The 24,531-nt window shown below is 35.0% G+C and overlaps 1 protein-coding gene across 2 annotated transcripts in view; it reads left to right on the forward strand.

Annotated features, from left to right (window-relative positions):
* LOC115905621 (sodium channel protein type 1 subunit alpha-like) overlaps window positions 1-24,531 on the forward strand; it is a 90,106-nt gene that overhangs the window by 44,051 nt on the left and 21,524 nt on the right. For both annotated transcript variants that reach the window (XM_030952062.1, XM_030952061.1), the window contains 14 exons: window positions 964-1,027; window positions 1,407-1,548; window positions 1,696-1,902; window positions 2,351-2,656; window positions 3,382-3,729; window positions 4,940-5,072; window positions 5,884-6,122; window positions 8,407-8,580; window positions 9,191-9,547; window positions 10,249-10,731; window positions 13,544-13,661; window positions 15,094-15,248; window positions 17,716-17,889; window positions 20,404-20,526. In XM_030952062.1, coding sequence (XP_030807922.1) covers window positions 964-1,027; window positions 1,407-1,548; window positions 1,696-1,902; window positions 2,351-2,656; window positions 3,382-3,729; window positions 4,940-5,072; window positions 5,884-6,122; window positions 8,407-8,580; window positions 9,191-9,547; window positions 10,249-10,731; window positions 13,544-13,661; window positions 15,094-15,248; window positions 17,716-17,889; window positions 20,404-20,526 — 3,023 coding nt within the window. The remainder of the gene's footprint in view (window positions 1-963; window positions 1,028-1,406; window positions 1,549-1,695; window positions 1,903-2,350; window positions 2,657-3,381; window positions 3,730-4,939; window positions 5,073-5,883; window positions 6,123-8,406; window positions 8,581-9,190; window positions 9,548-10,248; window positions 10,732-13,543; window positions 13,662-15,093; window positions 15,249-17,715; window positions 17,890-20,403; window positions 20,527-24,531) is intronic.

Raw genomic sequence — 24,531 nt, forward strand, 5'->3', positions numbered from 1 at the left:
AGAAATGGGACACATGGTCTGACGCTGTATGAAAAACATCCTTATGCCTGTGACCAAATGGGAAATTGTTATTACAGGAGAAGCTTGTCCTGTGATAATTCTTCCAAAAATTAAGACTTTAGCAATCAAGACTGTATGTATCTGCTTTGAAGGGGAAAAGAAAACACTTCTCAAGGATACAGTCAAGATGAATCTTAATAAGCACAAATTTTTTCTCATCTCTTTGTTCTTGTAAGAAGAGATAGGTCAACGTCTTTGTTATTTAAACCATCTAAAATGTCTTTTAACTATGGCATTACTGTACAGACATTGGGATGATTGGTTACAGGGTGATTTGGTGGAACTTAACCAATTTCTTTTACTAAGGTGTTCAATAATTTTGTCATGTGTTCCTAAAATCTTACTTAAGAAGTTTTGACTGCTGCAGTAATTATGTCTGAGTTAAATTTAGGTGTATGCCAGGGCCCTCATACAGTCAGTGAGCTACAACTGCAGTGTGTGCACACCCATGGCCATCAGAGCCACTGGCAGCTGGGTGGGATTTTGCAGGGTTTACATATTTGATAACTGTCCCAAGTGCTTGTGAGCAACAAACTGAAACCCCTGGAAATACTGATCAGGAAGTTTTGAAGACATTTTGAGAACATTTTTTTAGATAGATTGTAATTATTCTAATAAACAACTGTACATTATTTCAAAAAGGATGGTTTAGTTCAGTGATCAGAAGGGAGAATCCACATCCAGAAGCATTTGACAGAATTTTTAGTAAATTTTGGCAGTTTAACAGTGAGTGCTGTGAGTGATGGTGCTTAATGAAATTCGTAATGGCATTTACTCTAAAACTGTTGTCCTGCTGAGAAAATAACACTGCTTGTTTAAAATTGGATCAGAAATCACCTTGAAACTTTAGAGATAATGGCTATGTTTTGAATTTTATAATTTTTAAAATTCTTTTTGAAACAGGTCATTTTTATTTTCTGGAAGGGCAAAATGATGCTCTGCTTTGTGGAAATAGCTCTGATGCTGGGTAAGAACTAATTTCGTCATATTATTGCACCATGTAGAAATTAGATCCATATTCCATAGACATGCAGTTTGAGTGGGGCTTATTTTGAGTGACCACTCCCTTTCACATAAGAAAGACTTTTATACTGGGCTTAAGATCTGTATTCTTGATCAAAGCTCAGTGGACTGCTCAGGTAAACGGAGTATTTGCATGATGAATAAGTAATTTAGTATCAGTATAGCTCCTGCCTGGTTGATAAATAAAGGAAGAGCAATACCTGATGACGGAACCTGTCAAAACATGTTATTTTGCAGTTCTGGCTGCACATATGAGTATACTAACATCCAGGTGATAGTATTAAAATATTATTAAATAGATAATGTCCAGTTTGTCTTTGTAGGCAGTGCCCAGAAGGATATACTTGCGTGAAAGCTGGCAGAAACCCCAATTATGGCTACACAAGTTTTGACACCTTCAGCTGGGCTTTCTTGTCACTGTTTCGGCTAATGACTCAGGACTTCTGGGAAAACCTTTATCAATTGGTGAGAAATTTTTAATGAAAAATAGACAAAATATGTTTGTATCAGTGATGCAAGAGGACTAGAGTCTATTTTCTTATCTGAATTTTAACAGTATGAAAAACAGAACTGTTGACATATACTTGCTTATAAATGTATTATTATTTCCAGACTCTTCGTGCTGCTGGGAAGACATACATGATATTTTTTGTTCTGGTGATTTTTCTGGGCTCTTTCTATCTGATAAACCTGATCCTGGCTGTGGTTGCCATGGCCTATGAAGAACAGAACCAAGCAACCCTGGAAGAAGCAGAGCAGAAGGAGGCAGAATTTCAACAGATGCTGGAACAACTGAAGAAGCAACAAGAAGCAGCGCAGGTATCATTTGTGGGGTAATAATGCAGGACTGTAAGGAAGTGAGTATACTGGAGAGATTCAACTTCTGCTTCCCAAAATTGGAAATATAAAGCACCCTGTTGGTCTTTCCATGACTGAGTTAGCTCAGAGGTTTTCTATTCTGCACTGAAGAAAGGTATATTCAAAACTAGGTATGGGTTGTTCACTCTGTTTTTCTAGTCTAGTGCTATTAATGCAGTCTGGTCAATTTCTGCATTTAAAATTTACTCATGAACGATGAGAGAAGTCTATGACCAACACATATCTTGAGTCAACTGATTAATAATAATTAGAAGAAAAACCTAGGGAGAGGATACCCTATGGAAAGTGTTAAGAACTGGGACTTCTGGAGTAGAAATTATGTATAAGTAAATTAAAGAAAAGAAAGCGTTAGGTCATGGTTTGCTCAATTCCTTCTGCATCATGGCAGGCAGCAGCAGTGGCAGCAGCAGCAGTAACAGCATCTGCAGAGTCCAGGGAGCCCAGTGCCGGAGGAGAAGCAGGAGGGCTCTCAGAAAGCTCCTCAGATGCATCAAAATTGAGCTCAAAGAGTGCAAAAGAGAGGAGAAATAGAAGGAAAAAAAGGAAACAGAAAGAACAGTCTGGAGGAGAGGAAAAAGATGAAGATGAATTTCACAAGTCTGAATCAGAAGACAGCATCAGAAGGAAAGGTTTCCGACTGTCTATTGAAGGCAATAGACTGACATATGAAAAGAAGTATTCTTCTCCACATCAGGTATTGCCTATAGTTTGTTTTTTTTTAGTAAAAACATCTATTCAAAGCATCATAGGCTGTTGCAAAGCTCTTTTAGTCTTCCTAAAGTATAGTAATATGATTCTACTGCATAAACAAAGGAAATACTGATACTTCATATTAGTGTTGCTAGGGCTTGGGAGGAAGTGCTGTGTCTGCTAGATTGCCTTGTAAAAAAAAACCTCAGAATTAAATGTAACCTCATATCTCTGTTCTTTTAATGGGATTATTTAAAAATAATATTAAAATATTCTCAGAATATGTAGGTTTCCCTTTAGCATGATTATATATTACCTGTTAAAATGCTACAGTATTTTTCTGTTATGATAGCCTCACATTTTCCTCTTGTTTCAATGATGTTTGAGCCAATGTTTGTTCACTATGGGCAAGATCCCTCATACATGAAACAGAGTGCATGTATAGGCTTCCTTTTTTTCTCAGTGGGAATTATGCAACTAATCTATTTGCAACTTCAGCTGAAAAACAAGTGTTCAGCACTGGTTTTGTCTTAAGAATCTGTGAACAGTGATACTTCTATCTGCAAAATATATCTCTAATGAAATACATGCAAAAATTTCATAGCAGCGTGTAGCTTCCAGGTAATATGATTACTCTTATTTAAGAAAGAAAGAAAACCAATGCTAATGTAATAACAGCTCTAAGTTTGAGGATTTCAACTAATATTCACATATTTTATTTACCTGCAGTCTTTGCTGAGCATTCGTGGCTCCCTGTTTTCCCCAAGGCGCAACAGCAGAACAAGTCTTTTCAGCTTCAGAGGTCGAGCAAAGGATGTAGGGTCAGAAAACGACTTTGCTGATGATGAGCACAGCACTTTTGAAGACAACGACAGCAGAAGAGATTCTCTCTTTGTGCCGCGCAGGCACGGAGAACGGCGCAACAGCAACATCAGCCAGGCCAGTAGGTCATCCAGGATGCTGGCAGTGTTTCCAGTGAATGGGAAGATGCACAGCACTGTGGATTGCAATGGGGTGGTTTCCCTGGTTGGTGGACCATCTGTTCCTACATCGCCTGTTGGACAGCTTCTGCCAGAGGTGATAATAGATAAACCAGCTACTGATGACAATGTAAGAAAGTTTTAAATAGCTCAGGCATGGTGGCCTTTCCTTACTGCACCAGCCAGTGTTTTCTACAGAATGGAACCCTTGGCAATGCTTCCTGGTTGGTCAAGCTATGAATGCTCCTGCATCTTGTAACTCTTTAGTAATTAAAACAGCTAAGATAGGTTTGCAAGCTAAGCATTTACTTACAAAGATTCACATAACTAACAAATGCAAGTCACAGTTTCCAAGTCATAGAATAATAACTTACACATTCATAAAAATCCTATGCTTCACTGTATTACTGTGCCTACTTTCCTTTAGCTGATCTAAAGGTCCATTTAACTATTGTAGTTGATATACAATGGAAAATATTATACAAAAATGTTATATAAATGCAATCAATATGATGCTGTATTACCACTATCAAAATTAGCATTATTAGTTAATTTTGATATCACTCTTCCTTATCAGCCTGGTTAAAAACGTAAGGAAGTTGTCAATTCCTTATTACCATTTATTTCTCCTTCCTATTTTCCATCCATTTCTGGTGGAGCATTGTAGTATAGACAACAAATAGTTCATTGGAAGATCAAAGTTCAATACATACTTCTAAAAATGCAAATGGCTGTGTGAACATATTGGCAGTACATATTGCTGCCATTCTCTTACCATATAAAGGTAAGAGAAAATGTCTCCAAAAACTTTCTTGCTTAGTTCAAATTTGTCTACTCAAACTGCTAAAAAGTACTAGCATGAGGAAGCATGAGGAAGTCAGACTTTTCTTACTTGCTACAGTTTGATTGGGAGAAAAGACTATTATGTTGCAAACCCCAGAATATCCTGTCAACAGCAGCAAGGAAAAAAATTATAGTTTGCAAAATTTTGTGCAATATTTTGAACTCAACCCTTTTCCATTTGTTTAATTTGTTTAAATGTTTTAAGACTTTTCATATCTTAAAGAAAAAAAATGCAAAAATTGAGTAAATAGACTCTCTGTCAATCTTGAACTGTAGGTACCTGTGACCTAATGGAATTCTAAAATTATTTAAAAGGTACTAAAAAGTAATAAAAGTCCGACATGATAAAATATGAAGTGCACGGAGCACGTGTCCAAGCTAAGACACTACTAACAGGTTGTGTCGTATTTGCTTATCTGGTTGTTTCTCCAACGTGGTCTCATCTACTGTCATTCTCTGTATAGGGCACCACGACAGAACCAGAAATGAGGAAGAGAATATCAGGTTCTTTTCACGTTTCTATGGACTTCCTGGAAGATCCAGCTTTAAGGGAAAGAGCCATGAGTATTGCTAGCATCCTCACAAACACTGTGGAAGGTGTGTGCTATGCCTAGCTTAATGTTTAATCCTCTTTTTCCCATAGATTTCTAAAAGTTTGAGTTGAAACTTGAAAACAGATTTAAAATAGCTTAAGTACAGATAACATCCAACAAACTGACATAAATTTATCATTAAAATCAAAGCTCTTTATTTATTAAGGTTATTACATAACTAAGCATTAAAGTTATTACATAAGGAAGCATTTCTATCTCATTGTTTTGTCACCATCTAACTCATGTGCATGGTCATGACTGATTGGGTACTTATGCATAGTAATTAAAAATGTATTATTGGACACAAAAAAACCCTGAACTTTTTTCAAACATATGCAACTATTGTTAAAATATATAAGCATTTTTACAATTATATTTGTTCAGTCATTCTGTAAAGCTATTCTAGGTGATCAAAATGGTTTTTTTCTTGAATTCGGAATGAACATTTTCTCTTAAATGCTACAAATTTCAGAATAAAAAATATTTACATACTTGAACAGTAGGTGGGAGAAACAAGCTGAATTGTAATCAAGGAAAAATTAAATACATAATACAAACCGATGCATAAATTGAAGCTGATTGGCATAGTGATTGTAATACAAAGAAGTTGTGCTTGATAGATAAGCTTTGACCATAGCAAATATATTCAATAGCAATTTTTAAAGGCTTTCCTTAAAAGCCTTGTGGAATGGGGGCTTAAGGGAGGTCAATCAGTACCACTGCAGACTGAAAACTTGACTGGTACAATTCATATTGGAATGAGGAATGTTAGAGAAATCACATAGTTACAAATATAAACTTTCTTTTCCCCACAGAGCTTGAAGAATCGAGACAGAAATGCCCACCATGTTGGTATAAATTTGCAAATATTTTCTTGATCTGGGACTGCAGTCCTCATTGGCTAAAAGTTAAGCATATTGTCAACTTAGTGGTAATGGACCCATTTGTTGACCTGGCAATTACAATTTGCATTGTTTTAAATACACTCTTTATGGCTATGGAACATTATCCAATGACCGAAGAATTCAATAATGTACTTTCAGTTGGAAATCTGGTAAGTTTGTTGGGGTTTTACATTCATGATTTGGAATGAAACATGCCTGTAATAAGTGAAAGAAAAGGTTTTAACAGCTCTTTGGATATTTACTGGCCTTCAGATATAAGTATCAGAATATTTTTGGAAATTTGACTGTCAACCCTGACTCATGTAGCTTAGGATACTGTAAAATCAATATACTGCTCTGTTCTGCAAAATCAAATTAAAAATTTAAAAATTGGCTCTGATGCTACATTAAGTAAAGTCCATCTTAAGGAGAGTTTGATTTGTGTAGCTACTAAACCAGGAAATGCATTGTTTCCATGAAACAGACACTATGCAAATAAATGCAGTGTTAATTTCTCAATCAATACAATACAAATCTTTAAATTATGAATGTGTTTTTAATTGCTGTTTCCTGAGCAGAAACTTACAATAGATAAACGATCCCTTTAAAAGCATTTCTAGAATTTTCTTGTGCAAAAGTCTTTTTATATGGATCAGTGGATTGTTTTCTTCCTATGCTTTAAGTAAAAAAAATATCCCACAGTACTTTTTCCTCTCCTATTTTTTATTGTTTTTATCCTCTGATAATTAGTAAGATGTATTTTCCTCAGGTTGTCAGCTGTATTTTCTCCCTTTCTCTCTGCTTCAAAAAGATAAATTATTCAAGATTTCATGAGTTAACTTTTTGTAGCTCTCCTGCTTTTGAACTGACAGGTTTGATCACATAGAAGTATCTGCAGCTACAGTCCTACTTTATCTTCTTCTTTAAGAATTGATTTCTTGTAATGTGATTTTTACTAATCCTTGTTTTGTAATGAGGAACAAATAGATCATGTAAATAACTATAGATTTTAAGGGGGAGAATGAATAGAAAATTGTACCGTTGATTTTCATATACTTAATATAAGGGAAATGTTGAACCTCTGTTTCCTAATAAAATGTAAAATCTTGTAGCATTTTATAAGTTTATTTTCCAACCAAGAAAATTCCATATAAATCTTGGTGTACCTCTCACTACAAAGGGAGTGTGCAAGAACCTGTCTATAAGCACCACATTCTTCCAGTTGTAGGCTCCCTGACATAAACCCCTTCTGCAATAGAGAGGATCTCAGAGCTTGCCTGCTCCCGTAGCTCCACTTTAATGCTTCTTGTGCTGTTCTGATTGTTAAGAACCTGTCAGCATTTCAAACTGTGTCATTCTTATGTCTTTCTCAGGGGTTCCAATCCTGCATCTTAAAAATTGGTAACCTCTCCCTCTGTGATGTTTGTATCTAGAGTGTATTTAAAGACTAACAATCTATCTTGAGTATTGGTGCTCCTAGGCAGAGCAAGTCAGACTTCTTTCCTGTCTCCTGATTATCCCACTTAGATTTTTCTCTTTAGCTGTCCTATTTTCTTTTCAGCTTGCTGAAAAATGGGTTATCAAAACCAGAAAAAAAAAGAAAACAAAACCAGAAAACCTGTCAGCAGGGCTCAAGCAGTTTTTAACTTTAGTGACTTCAGTACATTCCTATCCTAGAATAAATTCTCCCAAAACTTCTCTCAAAGCTACTCAGGGTTATACTTTGGTGTGTCTTAAATAGAATTCCTACATCATTCAGGATAGAAACTCATGATGAGAAATCACTAGCAGCAGCACTTTGTTTAAAATGCATTCTTAAAAACTCTTTTATTCCTGACATTGTAGTGTCTGAGCCAACCAACTTTGCTGCTACTACTGGGCACATCCAGGTAGAAGTTACTCAGCTTCAGGAAATTGTTGTACCTCAGCACATCATAATGTATCTCAGTTGCTGTATCAACTAAGGTACATTATAATATACCATTTATTCATCTGGCATAAATAATCACAGCTCTGTTGAACTGAACTATAGGCAGGTCATAGCAGGCAAGAAGCTGCCCCCCTTTAGTCTTAGATTTAGCCTAATTTATAATTTGTATACCAAGAAAGAGCAATACCATATAATTTCTTGGAAAGCATTCCGGTTTATGTTCTGAAAATCAAATTTGGGACATTGTTTGTACTGCATATGAGAAAGTCCATATCCTTAGAAAGTTGAAATTGGATTTTAAATGTTATAAAACAGAAGTTTTGTAATTTGCTTAGTATAAAATTTAATTAATAGAAAAATTACCTGATTTTCTGACACTTGTTAAGGGAAGGTGGGCATAATAAATCACTACAGTAAATATAACTATTTTTAAGTATTGCTTTTGGATAAGACATAGCTTGAATTAAACTAGATCTGTAGTATTATGTTTCACCTTGAAATAACAAACTGCCCTTTGAACTCAGGTCTTCACTGGAATCTTCACAGCAGAAATGTTTCTCAAGATAATTGCAATGGATCCTTACTATTATTTCCAGGAAGGCTGGAATATTTTTGATGGCTTTATTGTAACCCTTAGCTTGGTTGAACTTGGTCTTGCAGATGTGGAAGGACTATCTGTTCTTCGGTCATTCAGATTGGTAAATATACTTCAATTGTACTGATTTTTCAATGTGGCTTCATTAAAATAATTGTATTTTTGTTGTAAAAATTTGCTTGATGTTTGCCATGACATTGATCCTGAGGACAGTTTCATTAGCACAAATCCTTACTAATTGTAGTACCTTACAGTCTTCAGTGGAAATTGATAGAGACCCAAACAGATAGCAGTGGGTGCCCTGGGCCTATTTCCAATGTATCCATTGTATATACACACTTTAAACATCTCACTATGCAGACATAGATTGACTCAGTACAGGTGTTATGCTCTGATTGGCATCATTGGATCAGATCTCTACAAACACTGGTTGAGAAGTTGTCTGTATTATTTTAACTGGTGAGCCCTAGATTTTAAGTTCAAATCAGTAGCTTCTTTGGCCTTCAGTAAAAGCTATGCTTTGAGAGTATCAAATAACAATTTTACAAATTCTTCTTGAAGGAAATTTCCATCTTCATGCTCTTTAGACAAGATGATACCCTCTGAACAATCCAACTAAAGGCATATTTTGCAGCAATATCCTTCCACAAATTAACTTTAAAATATCCTTGTATCTTTCTGGTTCTCCTAACAATATTTTTCTTTCCTTCCAGTTACGAGTTTTCAAATTGGCAAAATCCTGGCCAACACTAAATATGTTGATAAAAATCATTGGTAATTCTGTGGGAGCTCTGGGGAATCTGACCCTGGTGCTGGCCATCATTGTGTTCATTTTCGCTGTGGTTGGGATGCAGCTCTTTGGGAAAAACTACAAGGAATGTGTCTGCAAAATTGCAAGTGACTGTGTGCTCCCTCGCTGGCACATGCAAGATTTCTTCCACTCTTTCCTGATTGTATTCCGAGTGCTGTGTGGAGAATGGATAGAAACCATGTGGGACTGCATGGAGGTTGCTGGCCAAGCCATGTGCCTTACAGTCTTCATGATGGTCATGGTGATTGGAAACCTGGTGGTAAGTAATCAAAGTGTTAACAAAAAATGATTTGGCAAGAGGGTTGTCTCAGTCCTGAAGTGAACTAAGTGCTCTGGCTCTGCTTCAACAAAGCACTTAAGCAGGTGGTTTCAAGAAATGCTTAAAGTTAAGCTTAAGAGCTTTTTTGGATAGAGAACAAAATATTCTGCCATGTCAAAATCCTAACAATGTCAGAGCAGGTACTTAAGAATGTGACTAATTTCTCTTTTGGCCCTTTGAAAATATTTTGTGCTCCAAATAATTTTAGTATATGGGTCCTTATAAACCATTCGCTGTGGATTTTTTTATTATTTATACCATAAGATTAGTCACCTGAATAATCTAATTTCTGTTGTGAGATGGGCTAAATTAATTTTTTTTAATGATGCTGAACAGCAAATCTGATAGCTCCATTTTTAGATTGTAAGTTTTGACACCAAAATATTTACATACTGTGGGGAATCCAAGACACATTTACAGATATTAGTCAGTTGTACAAATATTTTTGAATAGTGTGCAGGACTAAACTAAATGAAATAAACTTGGTTTTTATGGAGGAGAGAAAAATTTTTGATGGTACTTTTTGGTTATGGTGAGTTATTGGGATTTTAGTCTTTGATGTCACTAATAGGACATCTTTAAAATAAAATAAATTTGTTTTAAAATAAAGTCTAGAACATATTTTTAAAATCTTTCTGCAGGTACTGAACCTATTTTTGGCCTTGCTCTTGAGCTCATTTAGTGCAGACAACCTTGCTGTGACAGACGACGATAATGAAATGAACAATCTCCAGATTGCTGTGGCAAGAATGCAGAAAGGCATAGATTATGTGAAGAGAAAAGTGCGTGAATTCATCCAAAAAGCCTTTGTTAAAAAACAGAAAGCTTTAGATGAAATCAAACCACTTGAAGACTTAAACAACAAAAATAGCTGTATTTCTAACCATACAACTGTGGAACTAAGCAAGGACCATGACTATATTAAAGATGCAAATGGAACCACCAGTGGTATAGGCACAGGCAGCAGTGTGGAAAAATACATAATTGATGAGAGCGATTACATGTCATTCATAAACAACCCAAGCCTCACTGTGACAGTGCCCATTGCTGTGGGTGAATCTGACTTTGAAAATCTAAACACAGAAGAATTTAGTAGTGAATCAGACCTGGAAGAAAGCAAAGAGGTATTTAGATATTTTTTGCATTCTCTCTGATCTTTTGAGGGACTTTGTTATGTGAAATTTTCTTTGATTAGGTTTTTTTTTACTCCTCATAAACCAGTATATTCCATTCTTAATCATTTATTTTTACATTTCTCTGTAGATAGGCATAAATGAGTGTTTAAAGGAGGACTTCATTCTAGACGAACAGAAGTGTGAGAAAGAGTTAAAAAATTAAAGCTTCCTGGAGGGGATAAGAGGTCATGTAATGGGAGACTCAACTAATCCATAAAAACTATGCATGGTCCACATGGCAGTTATAACAACTTGTAGGGGATAGTGCCTTAGCTGCAGTGTTATTCCACCAGAAATTTTTGTTTGCCTTCTGTGGAAAGGGTCCCATGAGGAATGTGATACATCTTCTCTCTGCCCCTTGAAAAAGCATACATAAACCAGAAAACGTATAAATAGTTTATGTAATTCCTTTAGACATTCCTTTAGACATATGAATTCTTTTAGTTTTTAAAACTGTCAGCTCTTCTACATCTAGATTCCCATAAAAAGAGGTCTTAACCACAGACTCTCCCATATACTTCAAATTCACTTGATTGTTAAAATTCAAAAGTACCAACAGATGAAAATACCTACTGTTGCTAAAGAAATGCTAAAGCAGACTATTGATATAAAGCCTTTTTCAGAACTGCAATTTTAAAAAGCATATTAAGGCTATAATTGTTCCATTATGTAACTTTTTGTATGTGGGTATTTTAGAAAAATAATTTAAATTGGTTCAATTACAGAATTTGCAAAACAACTACACCCTTCAATGACTTTGCTGCCATTTTAGTCAAATTAGAAAGTTGCCCTTCCAGACACTTAACAACATTATTTTCTCACTTAAGAAACCTCAGCCTTAACCAGCTAGTTCCCATTTTGGTTGCAATGCAATTTTTTTACAGAATAGCTCATCTTCCCCCTTCTGTCCCACTGCTGTATTGCTACCAGTGCTTCAGGCACCAAATTTTAGGGTAGCTGAACTCTTTATCACTATCCTTTCAGTGTGTGTAAGAGCCCTCTAGTGATGTCAGCAAAAACTCAGTGTTAAGCTAAGTGCAATTCTTGGATCCTCCTTCAAGAAAGGAGATGTGTACAAAACAGCTTCTCCCCACACCAACTTATTTCAGAGACAGTGTTGTTCCCACTTCCTAATTAACATCTGCAGCATTAATAATTATTTTCCTGTTAAATATTAGCTAAAATGTCTATAATTAATTTGACTTATGCTTATGAAACACTGCTGCAATAAAGGTCCTTAAAATTGCTTTCAGCACATTATGAACCACCCCCAGAAAGAAGAATTTCAAAATAAAACATTTAAACAAAGATCCTTTAGAAGAAAACAATGACATATCTACTCTCCACAACTACCTTCGTGCTGTCCAGTCCAGTCTTCCAGCCCATCACAGAGCAGACAGTCAAATAGAGAGACACCAGCTGGTTTATGACTGACCAAGGGAGAACTGATCCTGTTTAGACACAGACTCAGTTTAGGAAAGCTTAGGAAAGCTCTCTGCTGATGTGCTGCTACCTGTAGGAACAGAGTTATCTTTTATCCCATTGAAACTGTGACACTTCTGACTTATTGCTACCACTGCTTTAATAATTGTTAGTGTTTGGGGGTTTTTTGTCCTCAGTAGCAAAAGGGCTGCTGCCACCCAGCACTGATAAACCCGGGAGGAGGCTGAAGTGAGGTGGGGGTCAGGCTCTTTCCCAAGTAAGTGGAGACAGGATGAGGAAATGGCCTCAAGTTGCTCTAGGGGAGGTTTAGATTGGATATTGGGGAAAATTTCTCCCCTGACAAGATTGTCAAGCTCTGGAATAGGCCACCCAAGGAAGTGGTTGAATTGTTATACCTGAAGGTATTTAAAAGATGTGGCACCTGGGGACATGGTTTAGTAGTAGTCTTGGCAGTGCTGAGTTTATAGTTAGACTCAGTGATCTATACTGCAGTTGTTTCATTATTTTGTTTAGCCATACATATTTAAATATATTTCCTTCACAATTTTGCCCAAGTTTTAGCCACAATGCCAAAGACATAGATTGCAATCAGGTTCCAGCTGCATGTTACATGTTACAACAGTCTTTGGATTTTTAGGATGAGAATTAGCTTAAGTTCATCCTTTCGTTCTTTTTTTTTTTTTGTAATTTGGTTTCCAGCTTATGCCTCACTCTCTTTATGCTCATCATGTTGTTGAAAATTTGTTGATAAAACATGATCTGATTTTTTTACAGGCATAAACTACCTCAGTCTCATTGTATGCAGATTCTGCTTCACTCTGAGCTAGACTTTCAGCAATTTTAATCTGGATTTACTAACCCCTGAAGTATGGCCTTCTCTGCTTTTTTTTCCTCATTCCTCTGAGCTCCCACCTCATTTATGGAGTTATTTTTAGCCTCTTACTGATTTTCAGTAGACACTACAAATTCCTGTATATTTTTTTAAGCTTCATTATTTTTATGTGGGTCAAGAAATCATTATGACTTATGGCTTGTTTGGTGATAAATCTTCCCAGATTTAGCATTACCCACATTTTTCAGTTTAAAGCACAATTTTATTTGAAGTCTGATGTGTTACTGATACACCTTCTATTTAATAGATTGATACACTACAGGAGGAAAACCAGACTGTATAAATTTCTCAGATGTTTATCAACAATTTACTTATGTTGGATTCTAGAACATTCAAAAACATTGTCTGAATTACTTATTCCAGAATCAGATAATATTTGCCTTTAAATTATTTACTGTTCATTTGTGATGCTTCTTTCCTTTACAGAAGTTAAATTCATCCAGTTCCTCTGAAGGCAGCACAGTTGATATTGGACTTCCTGCAGAAGAACAACCAGAAGCTGAACCTGAAGAAGCCCAGGAGCCAGAGGCCTGCTTCACAGAAGGTATTTGGGAGAAAAACACTAGTAATAATTGTTAATGGAATTACAGAACCATTTGCTATGTAAGTTAAGTATTAAGATTTATGAATCATATTTCCCTTTTGTTAGTGTTTAAGCTCTGATTATTAGCAGTAGTTCTTTTACTCCATAATATATTACATGGAAACTGATACCACAATTATACTATGTGTTGGATAAACAGTTAAGAAAACATTTTATTGGAAATGTATCTCAATTTTTAAAATAAGAAAAAATATGGTCTTGAAAGTTTTGTTTTAGTATGTTAGTGTACTTTCAGAGTTTAGTAACAGATAGTAAACACACTTTAAAAATATTCTTCAGAGATATCTAAGTGCTTTATAAAGTATACATTACTACAATAGCTGTTTAATGATAAATGAAAACTCCACCTAGATGGTTTTGTGAAAAATGCTAAATGAATCTTCTACAAATAGGCAAAAGGAGAAGGAGGAGCCTTGTGTGCCACCTGGGGAAAGAACAGTCTAACCTGGTGGACTCCTTCATTTTTCATTCTTCCTTCTATTGGCCCACAGTTCAGTAAAACCCTAATCTGGTCATAAATGTTTTTCCATTGGCATTTCCTTGGGAGAGCCCTTATGGATGTGCGCATGTGAAGGAGGCGGAGAAAGAAATATTTTTAAAAACAGTAATATCAGGATACAAATGCCATTTTTCGTATCTGTAAACAAAAGTTAGATTTAGGCATTGGAGAATAAATGCTACTGTCAGGTTGGATTACTTCTGGACATATCAGATCATTCTTTAGAAATTTACATTGAACTTGTAAGAGGTAGTGCTGTAACAGTCTAGGATTTTTCATGGAAAATACCATTGTTTATTACTACTATTTTTCTACATAAAAGTCAGCAGCTAACTCATAAAAGTGCAAAATAAATTAGGGGCAGAAGGTAGAGAAATAAGCTGGTTCTGAAAAGCTCAGAACTCAAGACAAGAGCCTTAGATTTTTTTTCATGTAATGAATGTAACATTGTCTGAATTGAGTATCCTGACCAAAAGAAGGTACAGTTTCATATCATTCGACCATATCTTACTACAACAAAACCTATCTGACATTTGGATGAGTTTGTATATTTTAACTCTTATTTTGTATTCTGTAATTTACCTTTGTGTTTGATGGACTTTTATCTTTTTGTGTGCACTGTATTGAGCACTTCCTGATAAATGAGAAATGCATTCTTCTCACTTGTTTATTTAACTGAAAATTCCAATTGTCTCAATGAAATTTTTTCGTTGAAGAAAAAGAAGGTTATCAAGGTGAAAATCTGTTGGTTTTTTACTAAATAGCACAGTAAAAATAGCATTGTATCATTAACAGAATGCATAACCAAAATTAATGCAGCTCAACAAAATCTCTCCTTTTTTTCCTCCTCTCATTACATACAATGTTCTAAAGGCTGTGTAAGAAGGTTCAAGTGCTGTCAAGTAAGTATAGAAGAAGGGAGAGGAAAGCAGTGGTGGAACCTTAGAAAAACCTGCTTCAGGATTGTTGAACACAACTGGTTTGAGACTTTCATTGTCTTTATGATCCTCCTCAGTAGTGGAGCTCTGGTAAGTAAAACATGAACAGAATATTTCCATGTTGTCAGAAAACTCCTTAAAATTGTCTTTTCTAACACTGCTTTAACTTAACACAATTCTATGCCTTCAAATGGTAGGACTAAATTTTATTCAGGCCTTGGGAAAAACAGCAAAAACAGTCCCTTCTTTACAACATGTAGAAAAAAGAACAGACACCAGTGATTAGAGAGAGCCTATCTCCATTGCTGGAAGAGGCAGTGATATGCCTCAGGCAGAGAGAAACCACATGTGAAGAAGAGAACATGCTAAACTTTCTTATTTGAGTGTGCTCCCTCCTTTCTCTGCTGTTTACTGCTGTAGCTCAGGGAAAAGGACTGTCACACTGTTGAGTGTTTGGAACTACAATGGCATAAACAGTTCAAAACACCTTGCAAGGGCCAGGGCTGGCTTATGTAGTCCTATAAATGCTGTGTGCTAGAACAGCAAAAAAAGCTAAGACTGTGTGGGGTTTTTTTGATTCCTTTCTAAGAATAGGAGTTGATCATTTAGACTTACAATTCAGCTTCTCCTGACGCATACTTATGTAGACTGAAGGGACATCTGCAAAAACATGAATTTGCTCTAACAATCGTGCAAGGGCAGAATAAAAGGAAGCCAACCATAATAAAAATCTATAACAATAAATTAAATTAATCCTAACAATATGTATTTGTTAGGAAATACAAATAATGATGAAGAATAAAGAAATTATAGATGAATTTTTAAATTAAAGTGAACCTGCATGAATACACTGAGGTGATGTTTCTTAGGCAAACTATTTGCTGTAAGATAATGCAGAGCATATCTAGCATCTACCATGACAGATTTAATTACCCTTTGGCAAATTACTTAACTTCCTACATAATAAACAAAATTGTGTTTCACAATTGTACTATAAGCTCATTAGACCACTGCCAACACTTTAAAATACTGTAAATACTGTTAGCAGTTTATGATAATATCTATCACTAGTTTCAGCTGCATCTCTAAGAATTATTCTGCTTTTGTTTGGTCAATAAATTTACATGAGAAAAGTAGTGGAAGAAGATCTGAAAAAGGTGAATTTGGATTATTATACTTAAAGGAAGTTTGAGACAAGATCCCACAGCGTTAGTACCTTGTGCTTGTGAGCCTAAGGTGTGTCATGCAAAGAACGTTTATTTTGTGAAAACATTTCAAAGACCATGGATTAGCCCAAGCCTCTGGAGATATGAGACTCTGCTCTCCCTTTAAAGTCCTTTGCGGTAGTGAGGAGGTCTCTTTGTACCCACCAGCTCCTTATCCCATATTCACCCCAAGGCCATGCTCCAGACAAGTCTCGCTGTCACCAGGGGCAGGAAATGCAGCAGGCAGGGCAGGGAGCAGACACATTTCCCTGCCAGCAGCGCTGCTCACTCAGCCTCTGGCATCCCCCACCCTCACAAAGGAAATCACAAGTGCTGACTTCCCAGTTTTAGTGAATACAGGAGTGTCAGGTTCCACAGTGCCTGATGCAAGCAACCAGAATTACACAGACCTTAGCTTGATGTCTGATATACAAACACCAATTATTTGAACTGACAGATGTCAAGTGGTTCAAAAGCAGGCTGAGTAAAAATGAATGTTAGTATCAAAAAATATCCAAATCTTTGCAAGCTAGCAGATCATTCCAGTTCTTCCAGCTTGATAAAATCAGTCAGTCTCCATAAGAAATAATAGCAGAATTGAAATTTGAAAGCAATTAAAAGAAAAAAAAAAGAAGAATAATTTATGAAAAGCAGGAGCTATTTGTTTCTTCAATTGCCTAAAAATGAGAATACAAAAAGTGTAAATAACATTGCAAGAAGCTCAGAAATTTTATGTATTTCATAAAATGTGAATAATAAAGCAGTTAATTGATTTAAGATAGATTTTTTTTTAAGAAAGGAAGAACTTATTTTAAGATTTATAACTTAAAATTTTCAGGAATCCAGAGGACTTAAAAACTTACTTAAAAAGGTAACTTGTATTTATCATTGTCCTCAAAATTTTACAGCTATGGCCCTGGATTTTGTAGTTGGGTCTACCTACATACAAGCCAAATGATCTCAGTAGAATTCAGTTCAGGCACAGCACATCTAGCAGAATCAATTCTATTTGTCAATATGCAATATAATCTGAGAAGAATAATTTACTAATTTACTAATTCACTAATTCAGCAATAAATAAATAAATAAATTTAAAAAAATCTCTGACCAGTGTAGTGGTTGCTGTGTAATATCTGCTTCTTCCTTCTATGAGCTGGAAAATGTATTTCCATAGGGAAAAACCAGATATATTCTGAGTTACCAGAAAAAAAAGCATTAGATAGAAATGACATATCCTTGCCATTTCTTGAATATTATTGCCTTTTTTTGTTGCCTTTTTTGCTTTGTTGTGTTACAACCTGAAGCATGTGCAGTAACAAAAAATAACATATCTTGAATGTTTATACTCACAGGCTTTTGAAGACATATATATTGAACAACGTAAAACTATCAAGACCATGCTGGAATATGCTGACAAGGTCTTCACTTACATCTTCATTCTGGAAATGCTGCTGAAGTGGGTGGCCTATGGCTACCAAACGTATTTTACTAATGCCTGGTGCTGGCTGGACTTCCTGATTGTCGATGTACGTAGTGCATTTCCTAGGTGACACTTTTCTATTTATCTGGTAATTTTTAAACTTACTTTCTCTGCAGCCATAATATCTATTAATGCCAACTAGTTTACTTTTCAATTTGAAAAGTAAGGTAGCTGGAAAAATTCCATGTTTCTCTGTCTTTCACTTCATGCTTGCAGCACTGCCTTGCTATGTTAAGAGACTGGAAGCTCTGCAAGCAGCTGGGGGTTTATCCCAACACTGCTGTTGAAAGAGGTCATCCTGCCTTGCATTCTGGCCTGGGATGCTCACTCCCACCTTCAGACCCATCATTCCTCCTGCTGAGGTCTAGGTTGAGTCCAGCATTCAGATGTGTGTCTGATCCACCAGACATCAGACAACCATCTGAATCAAAACTCCTCTGGCAAGACATTGAACATCATGTCCACAAATTTCAGCATATGGATAAATTATGGCTCCACAAGGAAAGCAAGATATATCTCTAGCACTGGGAGTGGGGATTAATTAGTATGGAAGTCCAATAAGTACTACTGAGCTTGCAGTCTTCACGGGCATGTTTGAAATCTTTGCTGAAGGGTTATCTCATAGTTCTGGCTCTATGGAACTGTGCTGTGAAATGGGAGAGAACATTTCTTGATGCATTGGTACAATTATGGAGCATTTAAGAATATCTTAAGTATACCCCCTGGGGAAAAACCTCCAGTGTGCAGGAATGAATACTGTTTCTGCAGCTCATGAATTTCTGTGGGTGAACCTCAAATACTATGTTCTACAGAGGTACAAGGCCAGAACCAGTCACTATATTTTCAAGACAGTAATTTCTGGTATAACATATACAAAAACCAAGTATTGAACAAGCTCAGTTTTAAAATTAAGATTCTTTTTGTCCTGGCTTTAATGACTTAGAAATGTACACTGAATAGACTAAAAGACACCTTTATAAGAATATATTGTCCCAAAGTATTGCCAAGAATCCAATATTTTTTCAATGTGTCCCCATCATACAAGGGCTAATTAGAGCATCAGAACAATTAATTTTCTTCTTTTTTTCTTCTTTTTCTTTTTTTTTTTTAATGGCTGTTTACAACATTTTTGATTTGTGTACATTGTGGTTTAAATATACTGAGGATTCAACTCCACACATACAGCTACAGATAGCCATGTTTCATACAAAGACAGTACCCTCTCTCAGAAAACACTTTGCTCTTTAGTTTTGAAATTCTCAAAATGGTTACCTAAATGGCACCTACAACAAAAAAGCTTGAACAAACATGCAAGCAGCAGCATCTGTTCATTTTTTAAACTAATTTTCTCTAATATTTGACCTTATTTAAATCATAGTATCCCGAAAAGTCATCTTGTGAATGTGAAAATGTGAATACAGCATTATGTGAAGCTATAGTACATATTAAAGTGTCTGAATTAGTTCATGATAAATGCTGGATTTACACATGTGGATATTTTCTTTAATTTTCCTTTAGATTGTGGCAACTTGAAAGTTTTCAGTAATACAATGAATGTGCTGGAAAATAGAAATTTAGATTTTAAAAGAACCAAGTTTTGTAGTTGCTAGAGCTGCTGGAAAGTTCAGAAAAGCTATTAACTTTTAAAAGCTAAAAATTGTGCATATAATGCTTGTTTTTAAATATGAGCACAGTTGTAGAATTCTCTTTACCTAATACGTTGTTCCTTATAATGAAAGAGTATATGAGAACATGATGCTATTTTTGGCCCAATAAATAGTTAAGGAATTAGAACAGCATAATGAGGGAACATTTAGGGGAAATGGGAAACAAACAGAAAGTAATATTTTGGACAGGAGCCATAGCAAATGTGGAGAATGTGGTATTTTGCACTGAGGTAATGTAGGGACATGGAATATTTAAAGGCCTGTCAAATTCTTCCACCAATGGAACTGTTCTTCTAAGGTCTTAGAAACAGCATATTCAAGGTTAATTTCAACTTGTAAAACTCATAATTTCAGCAGCCAGGCAAAAGGATTAGTCAGTATAACTGTCTAGAACAAAAATAGTCATTTTTACCAATTTTCAGAGCAGCAATGTTGTTCTGCGATCCACATGTAGCTCAACACAAACTTCATTCACTTCCCTTCCAGTTGTGAGCAATCAAATGACATTATCAACCTCAATTACTGATCCCAACAGTATTGTAAAACAAAGAAAAAATAGGACCAATACCTAATTTGGTAAAAAGGAGAGATTAATAAAATTCAGGCTTTGTGGTTTTAAATGTCCTCAGATCAGTAGCAAAGGATGACATTCAGAAGTACTAATGTTTCCAGATATTAGTTATAATATGATAATTTTATTTGTTTGTTTACCTATTCACCTTTCATATGGCTTCTTTCTTCTTCTTCTTCTTTTTTTTAACTTGAAAGACTCCCTATTCCTGAAGAAAGTGATCCAAAATTAGACTCTTCTAACGAAGTGTATATCTCACATCTATGGTATGTAAAGTAATAATAATAATAATAATAATTTTTACTTTCCTGTTTTCATATAGGTCTCTTTGGTTAGCTTAACAGCAAATGCATTGGGTTACTCTGAACTTGGTGCCATTAAGTCCCTTAGGACACTAAGAGCTTTGAGACCTCTAAGAGCTTTGTCACGATTTGAAGGCATGAGGGTAAGAACACGTGAAAGTGTCTGAAACTATGCATGCATCTAAAGAATACATGCATGCACAACAAGGAATGACAAGTCCATGCAGAGAGGCTGCACTATCTTTTATCGCATATCTTTTACTAACAGATAAGCAAAAAGCTTCATCCATTCACCTAAATCCATATGCAGTTATCACATAGAACTTATATTCATTAAGGTTACTTTACTTTCTAGCCAATCTCAGGAGTTTTTCGTATGAGTCTTTGAAATTGCCAACTATGAACTCTCTTAGCAGAGTGCTAATAATAAATAAAATGTAACACAATTGTATTGATTTATTTACTGATAAATATATCAAAATATTTATACAGGAATCATTAGCATTAGTTAAAAAAGATATTTTCTCATAGAAATTGAACTTCTTCATTTTTCATTATATTCTATAAACTCCCTTTAATCTAACCCCATTGAATTTCATTAGATGATACTACAGATACATTCATATCTACTAGTGGTTTAAATCTATTTCTGAGTTTGGCTGACTTAAAAAGCAAATCAAGTTATTCAATTCCTCTATGAAGTTATTCTTTTTGTCAGGTAAATGCTTCTTTTATTTCAATTAATCGCTATTCAATATTCATTACAATGTATATAAAGTAATTTCTTGCTACTCTGAGTAATTTAGAGGCCCTGCTTATTATTCATCTCACTCAAGAAGGAATTTTGACTTATTTTTTCATTTATTTATACCTTCTGTTCATTAAGGCCACTGAATACAAACTAACTCTATATGCATGTCAATGAAATATGCTTTAAGAGAATGCTTTTTCCTGCGTCATGGAAACATAAGAGGAAACAATGCAGAATCTTTGGAAAAAAATCTAAGATCAATGAAGTCAAACTGAGGCTTCAAATTCTTTTCCTGAAATTGTATTCAGCAGACTACCTATCTTCACTTCAGAATGCAGCAGAAAATGCATTGCTAACCAATGATTACTGAATTAATAAACTTCCGCTTCAGGCAGCAAATTGACTTTTAACAGTTTTCTCCTTATATGAAACTCATGAAGTGATATTCAGCAGGGTAAGAGCTGGTCAAGTACCACAGAATATGCAACTATTTGATTTAGCCATTTTCTCTTTGTCTTTCTTTGTACATGCTGTTCATGAACATTCAGATAAATGTATGTGGTTTTGTGCAGAGAAATGTTGGGAAACTGCTGTCAGCTTTATGTTTTTAATGATGTTCTGGTCAGCTGCAGGAGGACTCGGAGACCAGTACAGATAATATGCAGGGAGGAAAAAAAATGCAGCTATTAAAATTATATTGGAAGAAAAGACCATTTCTAAAAAGACGTTACAATTGATTGCCGAATGTTTTATTCATTTTTTCTGTATCTTTACATGATTGCCTTAGTAAATTTTCCACTTACAAGATTTAGGATATTCATGCATAAAGAAGCTGTTATTAAGGTACCTGTTATTTGAATTCTATTTACTGCTTTCCCCTACTGCTTGCTGAATAACTATGAAACACTGCCAGGAGCCCAATCATATGATAGAATTTCAGCTACACAACATGAATAATTCATGAGCAATTTACTGGTTAGGAATCACAGAGAAGCTTGGAGAAGCAAACAGGCTTCAGCTCTGTCCTCCAATATTAATGACAGTCAATGAAGTGCCTGATTCCAGTCACTTAGCAGATTTGACTGGCCAAATATATAGAGGCCTTATAGTTACTACTTGCACTTCTGAAAAAGTAGGTTTTTCCAAAGCACTTGGCAAGCATTCAAAACAGCTCACTGACAGTTTTTGGCATTACTTTATGAATGCCTCACAAACAGTAAAAAGATTCAAATAATAAATAATTGACCAGCTCATAAGACTATAGTCAAATTGACGTCTTCTCAGAAACCAAGTTCATTTCATAAGAATTCATAAAAAGAGATTCTTTCTTCTGTCTGCGGAAAGTAAAGATAAAGCAGCCCTCTTGGATTTCTTATGTTGCTCACACCTACACTGAGCTGTGATAAAACAGAGTTTTTATTCAGCATGTATTTATATTTTAATGCTTACCCATGCTAAAAACTGTGCAAATTTTGCATTGAAAATGTAAAATATCTGAAGTATTCCACAAGAGGCTGTGGATATAAGAAGATCTGCATCATTTTGTAAAACGATTTGCCAAGTACTCAACTACTTTAATTCAATCAATGTTTCTCTTAAATAAGTTTTTCATTCTGGTGAATTGGAAGAGCGCAGCATTTTATACAGTCAGTACATACTAATGACTATTCTGTTATGCCTAAATATGAAACACACTTCAGATTTTAAGTTACATTCTTAGAAGTCTTCAGCTATAGTCTTTAGTTACAATTAATTTTATAATTCTGCTGTTTCATAATTCTCTTTCCAAAGTGAGTATAAGATACATGAATCACTTGCACCAAAATAGGGTACAGGCGATCCATAGCTTGTTCATGCCTTAAGCACAGAATTCTGCCATATTAAAGGCATTTAGAATATCTGCTGAATTTTGTATAGTATACTCAATAGTATAGTATACTCAATTTTGAGAAATTTTAATACTTTCTATATTGAATCACAAAATCAACTCCACCCAGATGCTGGAAGGCAAAGTAAAGGATTGCTTTAATTTTATTTGAATTTATGTCTTAGGGTTTATATTCTCATCTCAATTAGTGTATGTACTAAGCAGAAGTAGCTGCAAACTGAGATTTGAATATACCCGTTGCTTTTTGTTTAGCTTTTTAGTACTTGCAGTATAATGCTTTTGCGCTAGTTCTGAATTGGTATGCTACATGAAAATGTAGAATATGGAGTACATTTGCTTTGCTGAGTTAGAGAATTAAGTGACAATAAAGCATGCATTTGTGTCTAACTTCACAAAATAAAGCATGTCATGCCGTGCTTGATTTATTAGAGAAATAGTAGAAGGCAGCAAACAATCTGAAATCCACTTGCACTTTCAGTTTTGCATGCCTTATGCATATTTCTGGCTGATGGCTTTAAACATTTACTGTATTTCAAATTTCCAGTCCAATTTCATAACTTTTAAAATCTAAATTAGAGTATTTGATATCTTAAATCTCCTCTAAAATTCAATGGCTATTCCTTGGATTCCTTTACCAGGAAAGTGGCAATGAGGCATTTTCAAGAGTACTAAAACTTCATTAGTATGAAAGAAACATTTTTCATATAATTGAGTTATAAAACATAGCATCAAGTGTCTGTCATTACAGATTCACAACTAATAACAGGCTATATATTTCTATTTCATATAGGATACGTTTCAGCTTGGATGGGGTGGACCACTGGTTCCTCCCCTTACCTCTATTGTGGGTATAGTATTTCCCCCTTTTCTACCCTTAATGACTACAGTCTGACTAATCACTACATTGTAAATTAAGGGTTAGGAGGAGAGACAACCTCATCTGCAAATCCCAATACAAGTAGATTCTATATATTCTTCCTCCACTGCTTCTCAATTGCTTTAAATCTTTGGAAATAACTCTTTGACATTTCAATGTTAAAGAAAAAACATGAAAATGAGCAAATGGGTATTTTTTTCAGCTATTTTAAGATTTTTAGTTGTTTTTTTAACTGAGATAAAAATTGGCTTTCTTTAAAATTTTGAATATCTGGCTTTTATATTGTTTTGGAAAGATCTGTGCTTTATCCTGTTACCCAATTGATACCAAATATACCAAATATAACCTGAAGAAATTTTTGACCATTACTCTTAATACATTCAACACACTCCAAAATACCGTGATCTGAATAATTACAACTACAGATATTTATATAATCACAGTTAAAGTTTTTTGTGTAATTTAAAACACCCTATATGTTACATTAAGTAAATTACTCCCAGTGTATACACATAATATATAACATGTAAAATCCCTTCTTGGAATCTGAATTCAGTCTTCTTTGGCCTTTCTTGGAAACTAGTTTTCTTTTTTTTTTATATAATATGCCAGTAAGTGTCTTCTCTTGCTTG

The sequence above is a fragment of the Camarhynchus parvulus genome, chromosome 7, assembly GCF_901933205.1.
Source record: "Camarhynchus parvulus chromosome 7, STF_HiC, whole genome shotgun sequence".
Taxonomy (NCBI): Eukaryota; Metazoa; Chordata; class Aves; order Passeriformes; family Thraupidae; genus Camarhynchus; species Camarhynchus parvulus.